This window comes from Pan paniscus, chromosome 23 (genome assembly GCF_029289425.2).
Source record: "Pan paniscus chromosome 23, NHGRI_mPanPan1-v2.0_pri, whole genome shotgun sequence".
Lineage (NCBI taxonomy): Eukaryota > Metazoa > Chordata > Mammalia > Primates > Hominidae > Pan > Pan paniscus.
Genome location: NC_085927.1, coordinates 46,163,921 through 46,181,211, shown reverse-complemented (window position 1 = coordinate 46,181,211; position 17,291 = coordinate 46,163,921). Strand labels below are relative to the sequence as shown.

Here is a 17,291-nt window from a genome sequence, read left to right as displayed (position 1 = left end):
TGTCAGCAGGGAACACAGCTCTGGAATCTGAAGTGGCTGCTCCCGACTTGGCCCCGCGGCCCCACTTTCCACGGCAACAGCGTGTGGTCCCAAACAGAGGCCTCAGTTCGCCTCTCAGCCAGGGCGAGCACAGGCAATGGAGGGGCCGCGCTCCCTTCTGTCTGCGGGAATGGGGCGGTTCAGCCAGCCTGGCAGCCTGGCCTGTGCTCTGAGAGGAACGGCGTAGTGGGTGGGGGAGCCATTCTCATCCAAGTCTGGCTCCGTGGGCTGCCTCAGCCGACTTCCCAGGCCCGCCCGAGGCCTGTGGGTGGAAGCCCGGTGTCCAGTTACCACTGGTGCCCAGCGCACACGTAGAGCCTGCTCTGTGGGCTTGACCCCTGCCCTCTGACCTGGCCCTGCTGACCCTCCTTCAGGGGCGGGCACTAGAGCAATGCCCTCACTTGTCTGGATGGTTCACAAGCGGAAGGCTTCCTAGCCCTGGGTTGGGGGGTCCTGGCCTAGGAGGGCTGCCAGAGGAAGAGGCTCTGCTGTGTCCCTTGTGGTCTCAGGTGGGCTTCCAATCTGGCTCGGCTAGACTCCAGAGTGTCCCCGGTGCCCTGCAGATGGGTCTCGTCTGTGGCAGGTGTGCTTGTAAGGCCAGGGTCCATGGCTCTCCTGGGAGCTCCTACTCCTCCTAGTTTTCCTTGTCATCACTCACAGGCGGCTGCTGTTCCCGGAAAACCCTGGCTTGACTCCAGTCTTTAATAAATACAAAGCCTTGCCTGGCCCTTGTGTGATGTTCTTTCCCCCAGAGGGCACTCAGGCATTAAGGGGAACCAACTCCCTAGTTTCCTTAGCCAGCGTTAGTTAATCCCTGGTTGCATGGGCCTGCTGCACAGGTGCAAAGACAGGGCAGTGGCTGACAGGTTAGGTAGGGGACTGGAATTCTGCCACCCCGCTCTGCTGATTGATAGCTGGATGACCTTGAGCACCCCTCCCTTGGCCTCAGCTTCCTCTTCTGTGAAATGGGGCTGCTCTGTCCTGCCCCATGAGTATGGTGGGGATCCAGGGATAAGAAGGCACAAGGGTGCATTTTGTCTACCACAAAGCACCCTGGAGTTCAGAGTAGGATTTATTGACATTCTCAGTAAACAGCTTGGAGCCCAAAGTGGGCCTCATGGATCGCGTGCTCACTGCCTGTCATGGTGGTTTTGGACGCGGCAGTGGAGGGGCTGGTACAGAAAGTGAAGCATTTATCAGGACACAGATGAGATGAGTGTGTATATTTTCCAGATCCGATCCCCTCATTTGCTTTTCCTATGAAAAGGAATAAAAATGTGAGGATTAGAGGCAAGGAGGTAGAGGGAAGCTGGTGTATACAGGGTGGAGACACTGTCCCAGGGTGTCTGTGCCGCCGGCTCCCTAGTTTAAGTGCTGCTTTCACATGGGTCCTCCAGGGCCAGGTTCCTAGAGCTGAGGGAGCTTCCTGCCTGCCGTTTCCAGGGCCATGGAAGTAAGTTCAAACTGACCAAGGTTTCCAAAGCCTGGCGGGAAGGCCGCACTTGGATGATACCGGGGCCTGGCCTTGGTTGGAGTCGCACACTGGAGCCCACCCGGAAACCTCTGTTCCTGGCACGTTGGACATGCTGACACGGCTCTGCCATCGTCCCCCTTCCAGGCAGGGCAGGCTCGGCAGCCCAGGTCGCTGCCCGGCCTTCATTGCGTCCCTGGGTTCCTTGCAGGGCGAGCTGGAGCGGCAGCTGCTGCAGGCCAACCCCATCCTGGAGGCCTTCGGGAACGCCAAGACCGTGAAGAATGACAACTCCTCCCGCTTCGTGAGTAGCGCGGCGGCGCCCCGGCTCTGGGGACAGAGGGCCTTGCCCGGAGCTTTGGCTCATGGTGCCTTTTCCTGGGTGCCCTCCCCTCAAAACCGAGGACGGTTCAGACTCGGTGCTATCTGGCCTGTCGTGTGGACTAGGCCAGACCGAATGCCAGTTGGTGTGGACCTGCCCTGCACCTCTTAAGGACGAAGGCCACGAGTAGCTTCTTCAGCCTCTCTCATGAGAGGTGGAAAGGCCAGTGAGGGCGCTGCCTGCTGTGCCCCAGAGTGCTTAGCTGTCACCAGTAGCCAGTTAGTTCCCGGGTCAGGCAGAGAGGAACACTTCCAGATAACTGGTCTCTTTCCCCCTCTGCGGTGGAACCTGGGTGTGGGATCAGCTTGTCTCAGGCTCATGGCCTTAGGCAGTGTGGCGCCTGAGTCCTGAGGTCCCGTGTGGTGTGGGCGTAGGGGGCCCCGGCCTGGTACATGGGTCCTGTCCCTGAGTTTTCTCCCTCCAAGCTGTGCCCACTGGAGGTGGGGCGGGGGGCTGTGGTCTCCCCCTTGCTCTCTAGCTCCCCATGTCAGGGGCACCCCTGATCTCTTGCTATCCTTTCTTACTTAGGGCAAATTCATTCGCATCAACTTTGATGTCAATGGCTACATTGTTGGAGCCAACATTGAGACTTGTATCCTTGTGGTTCGTTGGGATAAGAGTTCTGGATCCGGAGGGGAGGCATGACCTCTGTAGAGAAGAAGCTGCCTCCTGATTCCAGCACTTTCCCCCTTATGGGCCCATCCTGACACCTTCTCTGTGGAGCTAGGGGACTGTCAGGATCAGCTAGTGCAAACCCAACACAGAGCTTAGGGCTTTCCTTATTTACAGGCAGGATAACCTGTGCTTTGAATGGCATGGAGCTGTTGAAAGCCGTCTAGTGTGGCTCCCAGAGGTAGGCGTTTGGGGGATGCCACTCTCCCGCGTGCCACCGTTTAGCCTTTGCTTGTGGGAATGTTCTTGTTCCCATTACCTGTAAGAATGAGACAAGGCTCCCGAAGGTGTGAGTTCCTCTTGGACATGCCGTGCCCCTTGAAGGTGAGAACCCAGGTAGTTTGCTTTTGCTGTGTTTTGCCATTTTGTGCCATTCTTCCTTCCTGGTGAAGTTCAGTTCCTTTGGACGAGAATAAGAGGACAATGGAAGGCTGGCCAGGCACAGTGGCTCACTCCTGTAATCCCAACACTTTGGGAGGCTAAGGTGGGTGGATCACCTGAGGTCAGGAGTTCAAGACCAGCCTGGCCAACATGGCGAAACTCTGTCTCTACTAAAAATTAGCTGGGTGTGGTGGTGGGCGCCTGTAATCCCAGCTACTTGGGAGGCTGAGGCAGGAGAATCGCTTGAATCCAGGAGGTGGAGGCTGCAGTGAGCCGAGATCACGCCACTGCACTCCAACCTGGGTGACAGAGCGAGACTCTGTCTCCAAAAAAAAAAAAATGAGGACAGTGGAGGGCTTGCCTTCTCCCCAGCTTGTGTTGCTCCTTAATATTTGCAAAGATCTTTTGGAGAAATCTCGTGCTATCCGCCAAGCCAAGGAAGAACGGACCTTCCACATCTTCTATTATCTCCTGTCTGGGGCTGGAGAGCACCTGAAGAGTGAGTAGTTGGCCTGCAGCCTGACACCGGGGCTGCCGGGCTCTGGGCCTCTTGCCAGAATTGGGCCGTAGACATCATTTGGGAAATGAAAACTTTTGGCCTTGGGTTTAACGGGGAGAAGTGAGAGTGACTCCTGTTCTCTGCGCCATCCTAAGGACTTGGTCTTCTGTTTCTGACCATGCCAGAGAAAAGCTAGGGTGGGTTGCACATGTAGCTGCAAATCACAGGACCCTGGCGCTCTCCTGGGCCAGGAGACGGGAGTGTCAGAGTCTCAGACACTGAGGAAAGCTGAACGTCGCTGGCTACTCTGCGGTTTCCAGGGCGCGTCAGGGCTCAGGGTCTGTCCCAGTCTCTCCAACCTTTGAGGTCACAGCGCTGAGGGAGCCTCTGCTTTCAGCACCTCACTGAGGCGCCCTTGCCCTCCACCCCTTACAGCTGATCTCCTGTTGGAGCCGTACAACAAATACCGCTTCCTGTCCAATGGACACGTCACCATCCCTGGGCAGCAGGACAAGGACATGTTCCAGGAGACCATGGAGGCCATGAGAATTATGGGCATCCCAGAAGAGGAGCAAATGGGTACAGGGCTGGCCCTCCTGTGGTCAAGTGTGGGGCAGAGGAAGGCTGGTACCCACAGCCTCAGGGGCATCAGGGTAGCCGATGGGCCTGGGGAGCCTGCTAGAGGCCAGGGGAAGGGGAAGGCCTTCAGTGTGTGGGAAAATGATTCCTCAGATTTGAGGTTCAAGGTTATTTGTTCCTGGTGGTACCACAGGCATTCAGAAAGGGTGCAAAGGACATGTTCTTAACTGCCCAGGGCTCGGGTCCACTGCACAGCCCTTGCCATTTGCTGAAAGTAGAATATTCACGTCCTGTCTCGGGGAGTGTGGAAGAAGCTGGGGATAGATGGGTGCTTTGTGCTGGTGAAGCCCAGCATGAATGGCGGTGCGGACAGGCCATGTCGGCCAGGAGGGGGTGAGCCCTCTAGGGTGGCTTGGCCCACCGCACACCGTTAGATGCAGACCTGGCGCCCCTGTGGCCCCAGGGAGTTGGGGGGTGTCCCTGCTTGGCTTGTCTGGCTTGAGGATCTCTAGATGAGTGGCCCCCACCCCCGGGAATCACCATGACCCATGTCTGCTTCTGAGCTGCCTCTGATTGCACCCAAAGGCCTGCTGCGGGTCATCTCAGGGGTTCTTCAGCTCGGCAACATCGTCTTCAAGAAGGAGCGGAACACTGACCAGGCGTCCATGCCCGACAACACAGGTAACACCCGGGGCCTCTCGCCGGAAATAATGGGGCAGGTGCTTGGCCATGGATTTGCTCAGGAGGGAAGGTCTTGCGGAAATTCCGGACACTGTTCTTTTTAATGTTAGGTGTGTTTATGGCCGTATATCTGTCGGTATTTTCTATACAGATGTAAAACACACGTAAACATGACCCTGCTTTTTTTTCTCACCAAGTAAGCATTTCAGAAAAACTTGTGATCATGTGGACCAGAGCTTCCCTTATTCATTCCTGAGACCAAACCATTTGTCAGGACACCAATGATTTCTGCCGTAGCTCCTCCTTAATGGGAGCCTTGCCCGTGACTATGTCGAGATCTTGAAATTATGTCCTTGCCACACCCGACTCAGCCCCTTTGTTAGGGTTGCTGCAAATGACCCCATGCAAGTTATTCAGTCTTAACGTGCCCTCCTTAGGGTCTCTCTAAGGATGTAACGCATGAGTGTGTAGATTGTAAAAGACACTCCTGACCGGGCGTGGTGGCTCACATCTGTAATCCCAGCAGTTTGGGAGGCTGAGGCGGGCAGATCACGAGGTCAGGAGTTCGAGACCAGCCTGGCCAACATTGTGAAACCCCATCTCTATTAAAAATACAAAAATTAGCCGGGCATGGTGGCGTGCGCCTGTAATCCCAGCTACTCGGGAGGCTGAGGCAGGAGAACTGCTTGAAGCCAGGAGGTAGGGGTTGCAGTGAGCCGAAGTTTCGCCACTGCACTCCAGCCTGGGCAACAAGAGCAAGACTCCGTCTCAAAAAAAAAAAAAAAAAAAGACATTCCTGTGGGATCCTGTGCTGTTCCGTGCCCCAGCACCAGGTTGGCCTGCTCCTCTCAGCCCCAGTGGTGGGTAGGGACCTGCTTTTACACTCTGAGGTGTGCGGCTGAGAGTGGACAGAGGAACCGCTGCTGCCGCTGGGGCCTCCAGTCAGGACGCCTTCCTCTCTGCCCCGTGGGGCTCGGGGGAGGTACAGCTGCCCTGCCCACTGACCTGCATGTGGCTGCTGAGTCTGGGGGGTGCTAGGTGTCTGTGGCCCTGCTAAAGAAGGGCCCAGATGTGGTTGTCCTGGTAATGATTGCTCATTCACCCCATAGCTTTCTTCCTCTCTGCTCCCAAGTCAAGCAGAGGGACTTACTCTCTTGGGTCTAATTAGGACTTTTTGTCCCTCTCTTATTCTCTGAAAAATCTTAGCTGCCCAAAAGGTGTCCCATCTCTTGGGTATCAATGTGACCGATTTCACCAGAGGAATCCTCACCCCGCGCATCAAGGTGGGAAGGGATTACGTCCAGAAGGCGCAGACTAAAGAGCAGGTATGTCCTCTGGGGCCAGGGCAGCTGGCTGCCTCCTGGGTGAATGTCCCTGCAGCAGCACAGTTGAGGCTGTTGTGGGCCATCCGGGGTGTCCGTGTCAGGCACTTTCACATGATTCCATGATGCAGTCCTCACAGCAACCCGGAGAGAGGTGGCATAACCCCATCTAGAGCACTGGAGAAACTTCATGGCACGCTCAAGGCTTCATGCCCAGGAAGTGCCATCCTGAGGCTGCATTGTGCCTCTTTACATTGAGATGGTATTTTGGCTGATTGGTCGTCAAGGATATAGGCATGTCCTGTCTGGTATAAAAGCAGGAACTTGATGCCACTGTAGCTCAACTCCTTCTGGTGCCAGGGTGGCGGCTCCCGCCATCCTCGAGCCTGTGCCAAGCGGCTATTTCTCTACCACCTGCTGCCTTGGGCTTGCCACGTGTGCTGAGAGACGAGCAGCAGTGCTTGCTCCTTCCTGCCAGACTGATGTGCCTGCCTGCCCCCGGAGTGGAGGTCCCGCCCAGTGCGGACCGCTTTCTGCCTCTCTCCGGGGTTTCTAGTTTCTTTTATGGTGCTGGCCATGGGGGTTTTTAGGGTGCCAAACCCATCTCTCAAAAATACTTGGAAGCTCATTTTTTAGTCTTTCTCCCATTCGCTGTACACTGACAGCTCACGGCTGTTTCTGTGCAGAAGCATTGCATGAAAGACAAGACCGTTGTTTTCAAAAGACATCGCGTATTATTATTGCCACCTGTTCGTTTCCCTGACCATTAAGGAGAAACCTCCATTTTCTATTACAAAAATACTACATGACTCTTAATACAGAAAAATCAAGAGAAGGAAAACAATTCCCAGTGATGAATATCGTTGGGCAGCTCTTTCCTACAAGACTTAAAAAAAAAAAAGAATTAAACTTATTTCTCGTTCTGGCTTTTAATTACAGAGCTTTTCAAATGTGCAAAACAAAGAAGAGGGGAGAGTGTAAAGAGCCCCACGTGCCCATCACGTAGGCGGCTTCAGCAGTTACTAACTCACGGCGAGTCTCGGCTCATCGTTTGTCTTATCTCCCCCTGCCCCTCTGCCCACTGCCTTATTTTGATGAGATCGGGTGCGTTTAGGGTGGTATGGCCGTAGACTGCTGCCTTATTTTGATGAGATCGGGCACGTTTAGGGTGGTATGGCCGTAGACTGCTGCCTTATTTTGATGAGATCGGGTGCATTTAGGGTGGTACGGCCATAGACCACTGCCTTATTTTGAAGCATCACTTTTTCTGTAAATCCTTTAGTGTGTCCCCATTTTATTTCAAAAGATCTAAGTTTATTGTCCCCATATTGTTAGATATTAGGTTGTTTCTACTTTTCATCATTTTAAATAACACCACAGTGAACATATTTGTGCACGAAGATTTTTTTTTCCCCCCCACATACTTAGGGCTGTTCCTCTAGGGGGAGGACTCTAAAAGTGAAATTACTGGGGCATAGGGTATGAGGGTTTTCAGATCCTTTGTATCTGACACCACTCTCCCCGGGTGTGCCCCACAGGCTGACTTTGCCATCGAGGCCTTGGCCAAGGCGACCTATGAGCGGATGTTCCGCTGGCTGGTGCTGCGCATCAACAAGGCTCTGGACAAGACCAAGAGGCAGGGCGCCTCCTTCATCGGGATCCTGGACATTGCCGGCTTCGAGATCTTTGATGTGAGCCTTGCCCTTCATTACCCACCCTGCTGCCTCCTTGGCCTGTTGGTTGCCTTATCCTTGGTTAAGAACCCTGCTTCTCATGGTCCCGCATCGATCTGAGTTGGCCATCTCCTTTGCATGAAGACTTTGGTTGGGTGTGGGGTTTTTTTTTTTTTTTTTCTTTTTTAAAAGACAGGGTCTCGGCTGGGCACAGTAGCTCATGCCTGTAATCCCAGCACTTTGGGAGGCCAAGGCCGGCAGATTGCTTGAGGTCGGGAGTTTGAGACCAGCCTGACCAACATGGAGAAACCCCGTCTCTACTAAAAATATATTAGCCGGGCGTGGTGGCGCATGCCTGTAATCCCAGCTACTCAGGAGGCTGAGGCAGGAGAATTGCTTGAACTCGGGAGGCGGAGGTTGTAGTGAGCCGAGATCACGCCATTGCACTCCAGCCTGGGCAACAAGTGTGAAACTCTGTCTCAAAAAAAAAAAAAAAAAGTCAGGGTCTCGCTTTGTCACTCAGGCTGGAGTACAGAGGTGCAGTCATAGCTCGCTGCAGCCTTTACCTCCTGGGCTTAACTGATCCTCCCACCTCAGCCCCCTAGTAGCTGGAACTATAGGCACACACCACCACTCCCAGCTAATTTTTACATTTTTTGTAGAGATGGGGCCTCAGGTGTGGCCCAGGCTCAGTTAGATGTGTTTTAAGCTAAACAGAAGGGCTCATTTTCAACCAGAAATGCTGGAGAAAATGAGACCTTTTGTTTGTTTATTATTTTTTTTTGAGGCAGGGTCTTGCTCTGTCACCCAGGCTGGAGTGCAGTGGTGTGAACATGGCTCACTGCAGCTTCGACCTCCCGGGCATAAGCCATTCTCCCACCTCAGCTTCCCGAGTAGCTGGTACTACAGGCATGTGGCATGACACCTGGCTAATTTTTGTATTTTTTGTACGGATGGGGTTTTGCCATGTTGTCCAGGCTGGGAGGATGGGACCTTTTAGGTCACATTCTTGGAGGCTTCCTGGGCAGGTGCTTCCTGTTTATTCTTCCAGCAAATATTCCCTGAGCATCAGGATAAGACATCTCCCTTGCCCATGACGACTTTGAGGTCTAGTAGGGAAACCGATACTTACAGTAGATTAGAGGTTCTTAACCTGGAGTCCACGGGAGGTTTGAGAGGAGCCATGAGCTGGGATGAGAAAATTACATCTTTATTTTTTACTAACCTCTCATTGAAATCATGTATTTTTTCCAGTTGCGAACTGAACAAACTATACAAACCACAGTTGTATTAGCAGTACTTGTGATCTGTCACCAATAGAAATCAGATGTTTTCGTGTTGCATTCCGGTTGTTGCAGAGATCTGGTAGTGTCATTTATGCATCGCTACCTCAAAATTTTGGAAGTTATTAAGCCCATGGCTAGTTCTTGTTAATAAGGAAGCACAGAGGCCGGGTGCAGTGGCTCACTCCTGTAATCCCAGCACTTTGGAAGGCTGAGGCAAGAGAATCATTTGAAGTCAGGAGTTTGAGACCAGCCTGGGCAACAAAGCAAGGCCCCATCTCTTCAATAAAAAAATAGAAGGGCCTGGTGCAGTGGCTCACACCTGTAGTCCCAGTACTTCGAGAGGCTGAGGCAGAAGAATTGCTTGAGCTCAGGGGTTCAAGACCAGCCTGAGCAACATGGTGAAACCCCATTTCTACAAAAAATACCAATATTAGCCATGTACCATAGTGTGTGCCTGGGGTCCCAGCTACTAGGGAGGCTAAGCTGGGAGGATCACTTGAGCCCAGGAAGCGGAGGCTGCAGTGAGCTGAGATTGCGCCATTGTACTCCAGCCTGGGTGACAGAATGAGACTCTGTCTCAAAAAATAAAAAATAAAAATAAAAAACAATGTATTACTGGATCACAATATTTTGATGATTATATTTCAAAATAACTACTTTCTTTGTAATCTATTGGATGCAATTTAAAGCACTATTCTGAAAAGGCTTTACCAGACTGCCCACGGTCCCTGGCTCCAAAGAGTAAATGTCGCCCACTGCTGGGTGGATAAAGGGAAGGCCAGGAGCATCCGGGCTCTAAAGGCAGCGGCATGGAGGTGCCCAAGGAGGCCCTTCCTGTATCCCTGCCCCACCCTCCTTCTCAAGGGGTGTCTGGGCCTCTTTAGTGCAGGGTTGGCGTCTCTCTGACATTGTTTTCTCTCCTTGCAGCTGAACTCGTTTGAGCAGCTGTGCATCAATTACACCAATGAGAAGCTGCAGCAGCTCTTCAACCACACCATGTTCATCCTGGAGCAGGAGGAGTACCAGCGCGAGGGCATCGAGTGGAACTTCATCGACTTTGGCCTCGACCTGCAGCCCTGCATCGACCTCATTGAGAAGCCAGTGAGTGCCAGGCTTGCTTTGACCTCACACCTGCCTCTGGCTTTTCCCTTCCGGGGCACCCGCTCCTCACCTCAGCTCTGTGTTGGTTGTGGAGGTGTCTTAACTCCCCTTCCTTTTGGTGCCACCCGGAGGACGAAGCCCCGAGGCTGAGATCCAGTGCCTGGGAGGCCTGGGTGGGTGCCTCCATTAGAGGAGATGCTCTGGGCGGCAGCTGTGGGCTGGGCTTTTCCCAGCTGCCGGACCAGGTGCAGATGTGGCGGGGGCCCTAGCATCCTGTTTTCAGTCCCAGAAGACCACCCAGCATCCTCCTGAAGGCTGGGCTCGATAAGCATTTCTTTGTCTTAAAGAAACAGCCATGCATGGATGTAGTAAGGCCCTATCGCGGGCTGCTTTCACTGTAGCATGGAACAGTGCAGACCCTGGGCGTTGAGTGCTCTGCCCAGGTGTACACGTACCAAAGCTCGGCTCATCCCCCCATAAAACCAGCAAGCAGCAGTGCTTTTATCGCCAGCATTAGCTGTGTGAAGATGGAAAAGAGGAACCCTTTCCAATGAGTTCATACTTAAACCTCTTGCCAGGTAGAGGTTGGGTCGCCTGTTTGTGTTTTAGGCTTGTTGGGGGTATGATCTGTAATGAAGCCTGAGCTGTTTCTGTGTCTGTGTTTTCTTCTTTTTTTTTTTTTGAGACGGAGTCTCGCTCTGTCGCCTAGGCTGGAGTGCAGTGGCCTGATCTTGGCTCACTGCAAGCTCCGCCTTCCGGGTTCATGCCATTCTCCTGCCTCAGCCTCCTGAGTAGCTTGGACTACAGGCGCCCGCCGCCACGCCCAGCTAATTTTTTTGTATTTTTAGTGGAGGTGGAGTTTCACCGTGGTCTCAATCTCCCGACCTCATGATTTGCCCTCCTCGGCCTCCCAAAGTACTGGGATTACAGGTGTGAGCCACCGTGCCTGGCCTGTCTCTGGGTTTTCTTTTGATTATGGTTAATTGATCAGAAGGCCTAGGACAAAGTTTTTTCAGTTTGAAAAAAATTTCCATTTTTTTTTTTGAGACAGAGTTTTGCTCTTGTCGCCCAGGCTGGAGTGCAATGGCGTGATCTTGGCTCACTGCAACCTTTGCCTCCCTGTTTGAAGCGATTCTCCTGCCTCAGCCTCCTGAGTGGCTGGGATTACAGGCTTATTTTTGTATTATTAGTAGAGACGGAGTTTCACCATGTTGGCCAGGCTGGTCTCGAGCTCCTGACCTTAGGTGATCCGCCCGCCTCGGCCTCCCAAAGTGCTGGGATTACAGGCGTGAGCCACCGCGCCTGGCCAAAAATTTACTTTTGTAATGAGCTTTTTTCTTTAATCAGTTGAATTTTCCAACTAATAGGAACCCACTGGGCTTCAAGTTTTGTCAGCCTCTCTGCAGTGTCCAAATCTGCTTTCTTGTCTTGTAAACTCAGTGTGCAGAAGGCTGCTGGGTCCCTGGGACTGTCTTCCTCAAGGGGCTCCTCCTACATATCCCATCTCATCATAGACATGCAGGCGCAAAGCATGTGGGGTGGCATCTCCCGTGGCAGGATCACAGGGTACTTGTTGAGGGCAGCCTCCTGGGCAGACCCCAGTGCACTGTGAAGTCAGACTCTGGCCCCCCGAGTCAGCAGATCTGCACTTTTCATCAAACCCACTGGGGGTTTCACTAATGCTGGAGAACCACCGTGATGGATCTTTGGGTAAAGGTGTCAGCCGCAGCCTGGGCCCCAGAGGTTTCTTTATAAACTAGAAATCTTCAACAGTGCTTTGCTTCTCCTGGGGAGTGTGTCGCCCACCCTCTGTGGGATTCAGGGGATTCTGATGTCCGGGCTTTGGCTTCTTGAAGGGTGGGGTGCCCCTCCCAGGGTGCGCTCACCTGTGCTGATGCTGCGCTTCCTCCAGGCAGGCCCCCCGGGCATTCTGGCCCTGCTGGACGAGGAATGCTGGTTCCCCAAAGCCACCGACAAGAGCTTCGTGGAGAAGGTGATGCAGGAGCAGGGCACCCACCCCAAGTTCCAGAAGCCCAAGCAGCTGAAGGACAAAGCTGATTTCTGCATTATCCACTATGCAGGCAAGGTGAGGAGCACTCACGGGGAGGTGCTGGCCAGATCTTCACAGGAGAGGTGGAGTCGAGGCTCTCTAGGACCAGGAGCCGGGTAGCTCCTGGGGACGCAGGGGTGTGACCTGAGTACGGTTCTTGCACAATGACTCACCCAGTAATGTGGCCGGTGACAGCATCATCATTTACACAGCTTACAGAGCCCCTTCACCTGCTCCATGCTGTTAGAAGCCTGCGACACTCCACCGCGGTGCCCAGGCTGGTTGTCATCATGCATTATCGTTGGGCCTGTCTGCCAGGTGCAGAGCTTGGCTAAAGGCATGGGCTCAGAGTTTGAATAGAGCTCTGCCACTCATAAGCTGTTTGACTTCGGGTCAGTTACTTAACCTCTCTGATCCTTGGTTTCCTCATCTGGAAAATGAGAATGACCACCCACCGTACAGGATTACGTGGATTAAACAAGCTCTTGAGGCCCAACATGTGGCATGGATCAGTGCTCCGGGGCAGGGCTCCTCAACCTCGGCATTCCTGGTATTGCGGGCTGGGTCATTCTTTATTGTGGGACCCTCCTGTGCATGCTAGGATGTTTAGCAGCATCCCTGGCTGCTACCCGCTAGAGTTAGGAGCACCGTCCTTAGTTGTGACAACCCAAAATGTCTCCAGACATCGCCAAACATGTCCTAGTTTCGGCGGGGGGAGGTGTGGGGAATTGCCACTGCTGTGGGTGACAGCTGCTGTTGCCAAGTCTGCCACAGTCAGTCAGTGGTGGACCTGCCCTCAACACTTACCTAGCAGACATCTTCCCAGTCGGCATGTGACTGGGGCTTAGACCCAACTTAGTCCATAGAGGTGCATGCTTAGACAAAAGCTGGTTTTTCTCAGCATATTGTGTGCTTCCTGCACAAAGACCCTAACAGTTAATTGCTGTGATTAGGCAGGGGCTGCGCCATCTCCTTGTTGGTGGTGACTAGTTGGTGGTGACTGGCGAGGAGATGTGGGAGCTTTCACAGGTCTGTTCCCAAGCCACAAGGAGTCCAGGCCCGGTTCTAGCACACCTGTGCCGGCCTCTTCTATTTAGCTTGGCTGGTTGCTGGGGCTGCGGAAGCAACTGTCTTAAACTACCCATGAAAAAAATAATAAAGCCAAAAAAGCGATTTACACCATTAACCAAGGAATGTTTCCCGAGCCTCCTTTCTCCACTCTCACCTTTGGGAAACGCACACACTCATCAGTGCAGAAGCTTCCAGGAAGGCTTTTGCTGTGGGATTATTTGTAATGCTGAATAATTAGGAACACCCTAAAGCCCACCAAGGGGCCTGCACGATGGCATCAACTGTGGTGCGTCTTTCCCTGGGCTGTGCTGTGGCTGCTAAAAGGACAAGGATGTTGGCCTGGGTGGGAGGGTCTGAGCCTGGGGAAAGGAAACTGGCATCACCTACCTCATGATAAACAGCAACATGCATTCACCTGCATACTGAGGGGAGCACCCCTGGGCTGCAGCAGGGTGCATTAGCCTGCATGCTGAGGGGAGCACCCCTGGGCTGCAGCAGCGTGCATTCGCCTGCATGCTGAGGGGAGCACCCCTGGGCTGCAGCAGCGTGCATTCGCCTGCATGCTGAGGGGAGCACCCCTGGGCTGCAGCAGCGTGCATTCGCTTGCATACTGAGGGGAGCACCCCTGGGCTGCAGTTTGTGTTGGGAAGAGGGAGGCCTAGGTCCCTGATGCTCTCTGGGTATTGTTCTGGGACCTTTTGCAATGAAGATGTCATGCTGTATTACTTGTTTTGTTAAGTATATATTTTAGCAGAGCACAGGGGCTCATGCCTGTAATCCCAACACTTGGGGAGGCCGAGGCAAGAAGACAGTTTGAGCCCAGAAGTTTGAGACCAGCTTGGGCAACATAGTGAGACCCTATCTCTATTTTTTTTTTTTTTTTTGAGACGGAGTCTTGTTCTGTTGCCCAGGCTAGAGTGCAGTGGCATGATCTCAGCTCACTGCAACCTCCGTCTCCTGGGTTCAAGCGGTCCTCCTGCCTCAGCCCCCCTAGGGGCTGAGATTACAGCCCTGTAGCTGGGATTACAGGCACGTGCCACCACGCCCGGCTAATTTTTGTATTTTTAATAGAGATGGGGTTTCGCCATGTTGGCCAGGCTGGTCTCGAACTCCTGACCTCAGGTGATCCGCCCGCCTTGGCCTCCCAAAGTGCTGGGATTACAGGCATGAGCCACCGCACCCAGCCCCTATCTCTATTTAAAATGAGAAAAAAGGAATCTATTTCTGGGAGTCTCTCTGAACCCTCTAGTTTAGGAGGCTGCCCAATTAAAAAAATATATTTAAAAACAGAATATATTTCCAAAAAGATGAAACTGACACATACTCAGAGAAAACGTGAACATTCTAAAAAGACAAAGAAAAAACAAAAATTACTTGTCTTATGACTAAAAAGAAATAGTAACATTTTGTTGTCCTTCCAGGATTGTTTTTCTTTGTTCATATTACCTAAAAATTTAAAAAAAGCTGAAACCCAGCACGGTACCATGTGGCCACCATGCCATGTCTAGAGCCAGGCTCCCGTTGTTGGCCATGCCTTGCTTTGAGGCTTTGGCTCTGCACGAGACGCCTCAGAGAACGTCTTGATGCCTCGCGCCCCTTATCCTCATCACTTCCTTCTTAGGGGTGGAAATGCTGGATCAAAGGGTCTTCACGTTTTCTGACTTTTCCACGCATGGGGTTAGCCTGTGCTCCGGAGACCCTGTGAGCACACGTGTCCCCAGCGCAGCTTGTGACTCCTGCCTCTCTGACCCCGCCAGGTGGATTACAAAGCTGACGAGTGGCTGATGAAGAACATGGATCCCCTGAATGACAACATCGCCACACTGCTCCACCAGTCCTCTGACAAGTTTGTCTCGGAGCTGTGGAAGGATGGTACGCCCTTTGCCCTTCGCCCCCTGCCTCCTCTTGGCTGCGGCTGGTCATCTTCCCACCTCCACAGTGGGCTGAGCCGCCAAACAAGGGGTACACATGTGCCCCCTGACATAGGCCAGGTGGTCTCTGCCCTCTGTAGCTCCCATGAGAGAGGGCTCCTCGGACCGAAACAGGAGGCCACGGCCCTTGCGCACACACCGTGGCCGGGTCCTCCTGGGCGGAGCGCTTTCCGTGTGTGGGAAAGTCAAGGGCAGCCCCGAGCCTCGCAGCCCAGGCTCCCAGCCCCGCGCCATGTCGCATTCCCGCCTCTACTCCTTGGTAGGCTGGTTGCTTTGAGTGGTTCTTTTTAATTCTTTCTGTTGGTTTCTCCTTTTCCTTTGCCTGGGTTTTGCTTTAACCTCTCTGTTGCAGAGATGCAGAGCACTCAGAGAGCCTATTTCTATCATCGCTTTCCTATTCTCCACCTAGAACCAGGTGACTGGCCGCCCGAGTGGTGTCTCTTGTGTGTGTGGTGCGTCCAAAGCTGTGCAAGAAATGCTTCTGCCTAGGTTTTCTCGCGCCCCCCCGCTTGCCTTGGCTTTTCCTGCCTGCTTACACCCCAGTTCCCTGATCTGCCCCTGGGCTTCTGGGCAGGTTCCCCGCACTGTGCCTGTCGCCGGCCTGTAGTAGCAAACTGGGCAAATGAGGGGCTGTGTCTGGAATTTGGAGACGTCACATTCAAATCTTAAAACACTGTAATCCCAGCAATCTGGGAGGCTGAGGCGGGAGGATTGCTTGAGTCCAGGAGTTTGAGACCATTCTGGGCAACACAGGGAGACCCTCATCTCTACAAAAAAATTAAAAAAAAAAATCAGCTGGGTGTGATAGTGCATGCCTGTAGTCCCAGCTGCTCAGGAGGCTGAGGCGGGAGGATCACTTGAGCACAGGAGGTCAAGGCTGCAGTGAGCTGTGATTGCACCACTGTACTCCAGCCTGGGTGACAGGGTGAGACCCTGCCTCAAAAAAAAAAAAATCTTAAAACAGCAAAAATTGTTTAAAAATGTGTATCCTCCTTAGAGCTTCATGCCTAAAGACAGTGTCTTAAACTGCTTGAGTGGCTGCGAGTGTCTTAGCATGAGGTTCAGGTATGCACACTGCTGTGTCTGTGCACCTGAAAGCTGAAGTGGCATCTGTGTGTTCATTCAACAGTTGCTCGGCAAGGTCTGCTCCATGGGGGTGGGGCCAGGATACACTCAGCTAAAAGGGCCAGTTACGATGAGGCCACATTAACCTTTCTCTGGACAACCTGAGTGGCTTTTGCAAGTTGCCACGCCCAGGAAACCTGTGGTAGCCAGGAATATTGGCCCTGTGGTGGGTACATAAGGTCAAAGATGACTCCCTTTTTTTTTTTTTTGAGACGGAGTTTTGTTCTTGTCACCCAGGCTGGAGTGCCATGGTGCAATCTCGGCTCACTGCAACCTCCGCCTCCTGGGTTCAAGCGATTCTCTTGCCTCAGCCTCCCAAGTAGCTAGGATTACAGGCACCCGCCACCACGCCCAGCTAACTTTTGTATTTTTAGTACAGATGGGATTTCACCATGTTAGCCTGGCTGGTCTCGAACTCCTGACTTCAGGTGATCCACCCGCCTCAGCCTCCCAAAGTGCTGGGATTACAGGCGCGAGCCACCATGCCCAGCCACCTCCCATTTTAATTGACTGGTTTGTAGGCTCCATCCACACTCCTGGCTTCTGTCTTAAGCAAGCATCCTTTTTGCTGTCTTCAAGTAAATAATAGTAATCTGGCCGTGAAGGAATACGAAACGGGCTTCGTCAGTATTCTTCACTTTTATATCCAGTAATAGAAGGCTTCACATTTAACATTAGCTCTTGCTTAAACTGATCTCAAATTGCTGGCCACTTTGGTTTGGCTTGTTTGTTTGTTTTTTACCTTGGAGGATGCAATTGGTTTAATTGCTGCTGGGCGTGAGTTCCAGTGCTAGGGGCTGCTTCCCTTGAGGGTCGGTTTACATGAGAAAGACCCGTGCACCAGGAGACAAAATGAAATACAAGTACGTGAAGAGATCCCTAAACTTTGGAGTATTTATGATCAAGAGCAGTTCTTTGGAGCTCTCTCTTCCTGAGATGTCTGCGTAGATATAGAGGGGACCCTGCCAGGTTCTGCAGACAGTGACAGGGTGGCCCCAAGCTCTGCCTCCTGACTCCCAGCCCAGTGC

General features: G+C 52.8%; 1 protein-coding gene across 2 annotated transcripts in view; it reads left to right on the top strand.

Moving 5' to 3' along the window:
- Positions 1-17,291, top strand: part of MYH9 (myosin heavy chain 9) — a 105,244-nt gene that overhangs the window by 63,719 nt on the left and 24,234 nt on the right. The window contains exons 6-16 of one of the 2 annotated variants that reach the window (XM_034948846.3): positions 1,722-1,814; positions 2,421-2,484; positions 3,346-3,444; positions 3,880-4,023; positions 4,609-4,704; positions 5,911-6,029; positions 7,565-7,717; positions 9,913-10,086; positions 11,999-12,172; positions 14,965-15,079; positions 15,491-15,553. In XM_034948846.3, the coding sequence (XP_034804737.1) occupies positions 1,722-1,814; positions 2,421-2,484; positions 3,346-3,444; positions 3,880-4,023; positions 4,609-4,704; positions 5,911-6,029; positions 7,565-7,717; positions 9,913-10,086; positions 11,999-12,172; positions 14,965-15,079; positions 15,491-15,553 (1,294 nt within the window). The remainder of the gene's footprint in view (positions 1-1,721; positions 1,815-2,420; positions 2,485-3,345; positions 3,445-3,879; positions 4,024-4,608; positions 4,705-5,910; positions 6,030-7,564; positions 7,718-9,912; positions 10,087-11,998; positions 12,173-14,964; positions 15,080-15,490; positions 15,554-17,291) is intronic. The other variant, XM_034948848.3, reaches the window with a different exon arrangement.